This window comes from Malurus melanocephalus, unplaced genomic scaffold, assembly GCF_030028575.1.
Source record: "Malurus melanocephalus ecotype Western Australia unplaced genomic scaffold, MMel_1.1 scaffold_617, whole genome shotgun sequence".
Lineage (NCBI taxonomy): Eukaryota > Metazoa > Chordata > Aves > Passeriformes > Maluridae > Malurus > Malurus melanocephalus.
In genome coordinates this window covers 94128-102773 of record NW_026623849.1, presented here as the reverse complement: position 1 = coordinate 102773, position 8646 = coordinate 94128, and the positions used below count along the sequence as shown (strand labels likewise).

The following is an 8646-nucleotide window of genomic DNA, read 5'->3' as shown; positions in this document are numbered from 1 at the left end:
GGGTTCTGTGGCTCAGTTTGCATCAAACTCATTTTCCTGCATGTTAATAACAAGTCCATCCCTGATTTATTATAGTAGGAACAGTCTGCAAAATTCAGCAGGGCAGAATTCAGGGTGACAGCAACAGTGCAGGCAAGGAAGGGACTCAAACCCCTCAGTTTTATATTTCAGGARCTGAGCTGCTGTTCATAGAGTCACAGAGGGAAATGAGCTCTTTATGGATATTAATGAGGGCACAGATGACGCCTGAAATATTTCAGATGATTTTAGATGTAGCAGCATTATTAATGTGTCATCACCCTGCATGAGCAGTTGGATTTAAGGAGCAAGCTGCACTGTGAAGGAAGTGCATCCTGTGTGCAGRAGATGGCTTGGAATTTCCCCACTCAGTCTCCACTGTATTTTTAATTGTGTCACCCTCCGCATTTCTTTGTTGGGTTTTTTAACAGGTTTCAGGCATATTCCTCAATGTGGGAACACTAAATATTTATAAATCCTGTTGACTTCTAGTCAGGGCTCRGGTTATGCAAGTTGAATTGTGTAATTATTACAAGTTGTGGAAGAAGCGCTTTCAGGGCCAACACATGCAGTTATTCTTAAAAAATGAAGGCAATTTGAAAATTTCTTTTCTTTTCAGTGATTCTGGCCTGACTCCCACGGTACCAGTTCCTTCAACCACAGGTAAGTGTTGGATGATGTCTGATAAAAACCCAATAATACCTTTCTGACTCTTYTTCTGGAGTGCCAGAGTGTCAATCCTCAAGCCTCATGGTTAAGCACTGCTTAAGTCAACATTACATCAATCTGCAAGTCATTCCACTTGCACATCCKGCAGGATTTTTTGCTGAATTTCTAGTTTTTTTCTGACTAGAGGTCAAAACCCATCCTAAAGCTACATTAGCAAGGCAGGAAACAAAGGAATTTTCACATTCTGTTAGCACAAATTTTGTTTTTTTCCACCCAGAGGACCCCATCTTCTTTCAGTGCCCAGTAAGAAGAGATTCAGGGGTCAGTCAAGGTCCTCATAAATGGGATTTAAATAAATTCCCATCCCATTTGTTTAGGTCATGGGGTGAGTGAGGCTGGGATAAAGTTTTACTACCAGGTTGTTAAATGTTGCCAGGGAAAAGTGGTTTGAGCTCTGTCCCTACGCCCAGTTTTTATGTGGATGCTGTTAAACCACTTGAATCAAACCCCTCAGAGGTGGACACTGGGTCTCATTTCTGCCAGGAGCCTTRGAAATTTGGGTCAGGATAGCAAGCAGTGAGTCAGAGCACTGCAGGGTGTTCTGAACCTGTCTGGTGATGGCCAGGATCTGGTGTTTTGGAGAAGAAACAGCCTTGTGGATCTCAGGGCATCAGCATCTTCCAGCTGAAGGTCTGAAATGAGGGATGAACTTCCTTTTCTGTCAAGGATGTCATGTCCCATGAAGGGGAAGAGCCCAGGAGCAGGGGAATTGTGCTGCCTGTGGAGCTGTGATAGCACACGGTGTTTACAGGCAGCATCACACGTTGAACAAAACCCAAACAAAATACCATCGAGCTGCTAATTAACAAACATCCTGCCTAGGAACGGCGGGATGCTGGGGAAGAGCTGCCACGTGGCTCTAATTAAAGGCTGCATCACTCTGAATATACAAGAGGGCAAATTAATGCTTCACTTCTAGAGCCTAAGCTCTTGACTTTGCAGCCTTAATACGGTTCCTTTAATGTAGTTTGTGTGTGTGTGTGGTATTTTCTGGGTTTATAAAAGAGTGGAAGCGAATCCTGTCGTGTCTCATCCTAGCACAGCCGTGCCATGCCATAGGAAGAGGGAGCAGTGCTGGGAAATAACTTCTTTTACACCTCCCACAGACTCACACTCCAGCTCCTCTGCAGTCCCTCAGCTCTCTCTGCTCGGGCTCCTCACACCCAGCCAGATCCCGGCTGTTCCTGCAGATGCCCAGGAGACACAGAGAATTCCCAGTGCCAGGGCCAGCACCTGGCCAGGGCAGGGGCTGGAGCAGCCACCAYCACAGTCCTTGGGAAAACACAATGGCACATTTCCCAAGGTTTCRTCACTTTGCCAAAATTTGGGGAGTTATCCTGGGATAGAGACCTATCTAGTGCTAAATATGCAACCCACGGCACAGGGGTGAGGGACTTTATACAACCCAAACTTTGTCCTGAGCTCTGGAAGTTATAAAAAAATACTATTAGAAAAAATAAAACAAACCTGCAAGCAGACAGCCCTTGTGAAAGTTTAGGCTGTGCCAGCTAAAGTCCAGCAAAGTTATAAACAATAGTGAAAGTGAGGAATATCAGATGACCTTGTGATAAATACTCCTTTCAGTACTGCTTATCGTGGCAGACAAAAAATAAATTTCCAAACTGTATTTGCCTTGCAATATCTGCATGGTATTTAAAGGCATTTAAAGAAAACTGCCTCATGAAGTTGTCAGTAATGCTGGAGAAATWGGCTGCTTAATCACACCAATAAATATTCTCAGCATCCTTACAAGGTGCTGGTTTCACACAGCACACCTGGCACACCCTCCCTGGGGTTGGGATAGTCAGGAGTGCCCGGTGCCAGTCTGACACAAAGCTTTTGTCTTACAGTTCCTCCCAAAAACCAACAGCTCAAGAGTCTCATGCAACATTTCACAGAGCTTGAAATTGCAAAACCGAGCCTTTTGTCGCATCAGCAGAGCTTTATGCTAAGCCCTAAATAACCCTGACTRTAAACACTTGGCTCAAACTGGGTTGAGTTGCTTCCCTAACACTCCCCAGAACAGCCACCCCCAAAGTGCTCCCATTCCCCAGTGTTTCCTTTCTCGTCCCACAGGCAGACGGAGCGCCCCACCACTGAACCTCACAGGCCTGCCAGGCACGGAGAAACTCAACGAGAAGGAGAAGGAGGTGAGGAAAAGGATGGAAAGATCATCTCTAGAAACTGTGTCTCCCAGCACGGGGCTGCCCACACCATGTCTGAGGAGCTGTGAATATCACCTCAGTTACAGKCCCTGACTACTCTTCCTTTCTCACAGAAATCATTCAGGTTTTCCAGTTGGCTTTTCCATTTCCTGTGCTACACATGCAGCACAAACTGGCTTATTTAGCAAAGAAAGCTGCAGAGCATCCCAGGGTGTTACTTGGTGCTCTTACAACATGCATCTCCCTGCCTGTGTGATGAGGCTGGGCTGAGCAGAGAGGTTAATTTTTCTTCATGAACACTGCTTGTTTTCCAGCCCCGTGCAGGCCTGTCCTCTAACTCAGTGCAAAACTATTGAAATAAGAGATKATTATTTTTTAATAGAGCTCCTACSCTCCCTAGGCTGCCCAAGGCAGGTTGCAGTGCCCTGAAGCACAGCTGTATTTCAGCCTCCCCTTTCCCCTTGGCAGCATTGGGAATCAGCTCACAGCTCTGTGTGGAAATGGCATTTCTGGCTCCATTCAGCACAGGAATAATGGTGGCAGGACATCAGTATGTGTGTGTGAGTTTGTGTRTGTGTGGAATCTGATTTCCTGGTCAGCTGAGACAGAAAGTCTGAGGTCTGAGGAATTCTGCAATTTCCTATCCGTGAGGAATGAGCATGAAGCATTTCCTTATTAAAGGGAGGAGACAGACAGTTTGTCCAGCGGGAGCAACGCTCCTGGAAGGCTGCTGGTATTTGGGAGCTAAACTGGAGCTGTGCAGCCAAACAGCTCAGGGGCTGTGGAAAGCCATTCCTTACCAAACTTCCAAACACAGAATGCCTTCCCTGCACGGCTTCCATGCCAGACTCCTGGAGGGGACCGGCAGAGCTGCTTTTGTGGAAGGCATTAGAGCCTGAGTCTGCAGGGGATTAGCAGCCAGATGCCCTCCCTGGCTCTCTGCCAGCGAGCCCAACTGCRGCTTCCAAGGCTGGCATGTGTGCTGCCCGGGCTCTGGAAGGAGCAACRCCCACTCAGGACACACTCAGAGCTGTGCTCCTGCCAGCCCAGGGCTTGCTTTCATCCTCCTTCATTTTTCCATCAGGAATGTTTYTGAATGCAGCAGCCAGCAGGCTCCTCCCCTCCCTACCTGTGGATCCAAACAGCTCGTCATGGCAYTGCCGTGTGCCTCCCCTGGGCAAAGGAACACACTGGAAGTGTTCACAGAAAAATACTCCCCGCCTTCCTCCCCCAGCAGGGCTCAGGGAACGAAGAACACGACAAGTGTTGGTGTTGATTAAGTTCACCTTTTGTCTTGCAGCTCTGTCAGATGGTGAGGCTGGTCCCTGGAGCCTATTTGGAATATAAAGCTGCTTTAGTGAACGAGTGCAACAAACAGGGAGGCCTGAGACTGGCGCAGGCTCGAGCCCTCATCAAGATCGATGTGAACAAAACCAGGAAAATCTATGACTTCCTGATCAGAGAAGGGTACATCACAAAGGCCTGAGGACAGGCAGCAGTGCTTGGCTGGAGCAGGCAGATGTGGAGAAGCTTTGAAGTCACTTTGACAGCGCTGAAAGATTTTACCAGTGTTGAATGAAGGACATTTCCTTTTGTTTAAAACCTTTCGGGGCTTTTTTTCTTTTTTTTTTTTTTTTTTTTTTTTATTTTTTGTAAAAACAAGTAGGGAGCTTTGTTAAATTGTATGAATGCTGACATTTGTCTGGGTTCCTTTTGACTCTGCTGTTGTCAGAATTCCGCTGCCTCGGAGCGCTGGCAAGGATCACATGCCATATAAGCTAATCTTAAACGTGAATGGGCATTCATTCCTCACACCTCCTGTGACTACAGAGAGGATCACGGTACTTTTATGCTGATGGTGACATMGAATGAGGACAGAGTCACACTTTGTGCAGTACAGGGTCTAGAAATGCAGTCCCTCCCTCCTCGTGTTCCTTCCTAAATAGCAGCAGCTTTCAGAGGTGACAGCACGTGCCCAAGGGGCAAAAATAGAGCTTGCAGTGGTCCAGTCTTTTTAATTTAATTGTGATAAAGGATGGGAAAGGACATGGCAGGGAAGCTCCTCAACAGTTGTTACTTTTATGTGGTATTAGCACATATCCCAGCAGGAGGGCTCTGCACAAACCAAGGAGCTTCAGCTGCTCCCCCTGTGATTTAGGATTGTCAGGTTATATATAATCCCACGGTTTCAGTCTCCTGCTCGTTGGGAAGGCTGGAAGATACAGCCACTGCAGCCTTTGGGAACAGGAATAAAAAGGTTCTGGGGACCCTGATGTTCTTCACAAAAAAAGAGTGAAGAGCACAAAGCTCCTTTTTGTGGGGTTTTACTCCTCAGCATTACCAAGAAACAATGAGGAGGTGCCACAAGTTACTACTTAACACACAACCCCCATCACAGCAGCTGATCCCTGAGCTTCAGCACCAAACRTTTGGGTTTGGCAATCAGTTGGATGATGATGGTTTTCTGCAGTAAATTGTTTGTCAGCTTTCTGCTAAGGTGTAATGTTGGAATAATGTCCTGTAGGACAGCCAAAGCAGGTGGGGTGTTGGATGCTCCCAAGTTTGGGATCTTATGGAAAAGCCTAACTAAGCCACAGCTGCATTAATTGTTATCTGAGGTGTTTAGGTTTGGGTTGTTGTTCGTTCCCCAAGAGTAATTATCCTGTGGACCTGAGGTGCCATTGAATGTGAAGTATTTTGGTTTTTAATAAAATCAGAATGACTTGAAACAATCTTGCATCCACRTCCCTGGACTCCGAGTGAGACTGTAAAGGTCACGCAGCTGCCTGGATCTATATCCATCAGCTCCTCACCAGGAGAGAGGAGATAAACRCCCAGCCGTGGCTGTAGGGATGCGATGACTGCATTTCCTCGAAAATAWTACTATTTAAAGAAAAGCAGCAGTAATAAACTGCGTGGTGAAGATTCAAGTCTGCARAAATTGAGACTGGGAATGCCAAGGGAAAGGGCACAATAAGCTGTAAAACCTTGGGAATGCTTTTCCCACTTGTTATTTAACATTAAACAGCCAAATTGGCTTCCTTTTGCCTGGCCTTTTGGGTGACTTGGACCCTAAACAGTAAAGGAGCTGGAGGCAGCCCGGGATCAGCTGGGTTTGGTGTGCTGCAGGTGCCTTAATCAAAGCCTCAGGTGGACAGGAAACATTAAATATGGAACAAGGCTGGGGACAGGCAGGAGACGGGCGCTTTGGGATCATGGGACTGGCAGAATTGGTGACAGCGGGGCCGGGGTGATGTGGGGAGGCTGCAGCCCTGCACAGGTTTAGTCACCAGCACCAAGGAATACACTGTGTGAATCCTCCTGGGCTGTGTTATCCACCTGCCATTGAAGCTTTGGTGCTGGGGGTTTTTTTGGGACTCAAAGCTGCTGTAACCCCAGCAGCCAACACACCGGGCCCGTGGGTGGCTCAGCCCGGGAGGTGGGGGCTGCTGGAGCCRATCCCAGGGCTCCCTACAGCCACACAGCAGAGCAGATAACGCCGATAACGCAGGCACACAAGGAGCCCTAGTTTTAGTGCTGCTCAAATTCCCRTCAGGTGGGGCCTGTGAAACCTAAACCACCTCCCTGGCAGACCAACACCATGCTGGAACAGCGGCTTTTCAGCCGTGGCTGGAGAAACCCCAGGGCTGCCATCCTGGTGCGACTTGGAAAAGGGAAAAATCCAAACCATGTGGTGGTGCCCATAATGATCTCTGCCCTTCCAGGAAAAGGCAGCATGGATTTATTGCTGAGCAGCATCGGCAAAGCAGACACGTCCCACAGCACTCCCTGTGACTGGAGCCAGTGGACAGTGCCAGGAGTGAACCCATCAGGCACACAAATGAATTCCTGCAGCCCCTGGCCCCCTGTGCCTCTTCCCTCGGGGCTGCTCCCCAGGGAGGTGAGCACACAGCAGGGCCACACATCCCAGCCGTGTGTTGTCACACCTGGGTCAGGACCATGTGGGAACCCAACAGATAACAAGGAGTAGGAAAGAGCAYGGGGARCCCAGAGAAAGGGTCAAGCAGCAGYTSGGAGCACAAAGGTGTCCAGCATTTTGGGTCTCATGGAGTGGGAGCTGTTGGGCAATGCCTGCCCCACTGCAGGCTCTCCATGGCCACAAGCGAGGATCACCCTTTGCTCCAGGGAATGCACCCTGGCATCTCCTGAGCTCTCCGTACAATCACCAACATCTCATTTCTTTGCAAAGCCTGTCTGGAAAGTCAATGTTTTATGAACCAGGTGCCAGCACTCCCTTTCTGTGAAATGGGACAGGGACAGGAGCTCAGAGCACCCCACGCAGTGCTGGAAGGGCATCAGAGCACTCTCCAGGCTGAGCTTCCAGGGGATATCTGGGGTTCCTGGCATGGGGAGCCCCCAGTTCGGCTGCCCAGGAGGCAGGCAGTGATGTGCAGGCTGGCACAGGGAAGGGAGGGAAGGAGGGAGGGAGCAGGCAGTGCCCTGGGGAGGCTGAGCTGCCACGTCAGTGCCCAGCCTGGCCACAGAGCCTGTCCCCGGGGTGTGGAGAGAGGGGTCGGGGAAGGACGCGGAGCATCCCCCACCAGCCAGGCCGGAGGCACGCGGGGCACGGCTGCAGCTCACGCGGCTGCTCAGCCCCTGACTCAGCGGGYGAGCACCCTGAAACTCACCCCACCCTGCTGAGACAAACCTGCACCCTGGCACCTTGGCACCCCTGTGTGCCCAGCCTCTCAACGCGGGACCTGCCAAAACACAGCCCACGCCATGGGGTCCCTGCACGACACGTCACCCCTGCATCGCTCTGCCTAATGAGGGGGCCCCAACCACAGCAAACCAACAGCAGAGCTGCTCCCCCTGACCCTGGGGAGCCCACGGTCACCCATCAGAGGGAAAACTGGCCTAGGGGGACAGCTCTGTCCTCATGAGGTGCCTGGGTGGCCAGGAGCAGGCAGGGATCCTGAGATGCAGGGGCAGGGCACAGGGATTGCCCCATGGTGACTAAGCCTGTGGCATGCTGTGGCTCCCCACAGCCCAACACACCCGGGCTGTGCAAACACTTCTCACTTCACCCACTGGCCCCGTGCATCAGAGCAGCCCATGGATTTGAAAACAGTCACACCCCTCACAGCCGATTGTGCCCTCAGCCAAAATCCCCCTGCCCAGGGAACTTGGATCAAAACACGTTCCCCCTCTGCTCCTTGTGCTGCTGGAAAGCAAACAAACGCTGCAGTGCCTGACATCCCTGTGGAGCTGTGACATTCCTGCCTCCCCAGCAAGGCCTCTGCTGACCCACATTTCAGCCACTGAAGCCCCACGTGGTGACCCAAGCTCGGGTTTTGTTCTTGCCCATTAAGGAGCCGCAGCCCGAGCGCTTGCTTGGGGATCTCTGCTCTGTGCTGTCACCTCGCATCGAGCGCCAGGCGGCCGATGGCCCTGCGCCTGCATTTATCCCCAGAAGATCCTTTGCTGTTCTCCTGGGTCCCTGCTGCCATCAAACAGGCGAGGGGGGAGGCAGCACCCCAAACCAGCACCTGCAAGGCTCTCTTTGGCTGGGCTGTGGGGCTGCCAGGGCACTCAGTGCCTGTCGCTCACCCCAGGAGCAGTTGTTGATCCCAAAATACAGGAGGTCCCAGTCCCTGAGCTTTTTGTCACACAGGGACCTTTTTTGACATCAAGCCCATGCAGGCGGTCAAAAGCAGGGAAGAGTCAAGTCTGGTGTAGCCATGGCAACTGGAAGGATGGATGGATGGAGGGA

At 50.7% G+C, this 8646-nt stretch overlaps 1 protein-coding gene and 1 long non-coding RNA gene across 2 annotated transcripts in view; one reads left to right on the top strand and one right to left on the bottom strand.

Moving 5' to 3' along the window:
- Positions 1-5644, top strand: part of TADA2A (transcriptional adaptor 2A) — a 22088-nt gene extending 16444 nt beyond the window's left edge. Inside the window, exons 13-15 of the mRNA XM_057383252.1 lie at positions 638-681; positions 2824-2897; positions 4213-5644. Of these exons, the coding sequence (XP_057239235.1) occupies positions 638-681; positions 2824-2897; positions 4213-4398 (304 nt within the window). The 3' untranslated portion in view covers positions 4399-5644. The remainder of the gene's footprint in view (positions 1-637; positions 682-2823; positions 2898-4212) is intronic.
- LOC130583712 (uncharacterized) overlaps positions 1-8646 on the bottom strand; it is a 41149-nt gene that overhangs the window by 20937 nt on the left and 11566 nt on the right. The window lies entirely within an intron of this gene.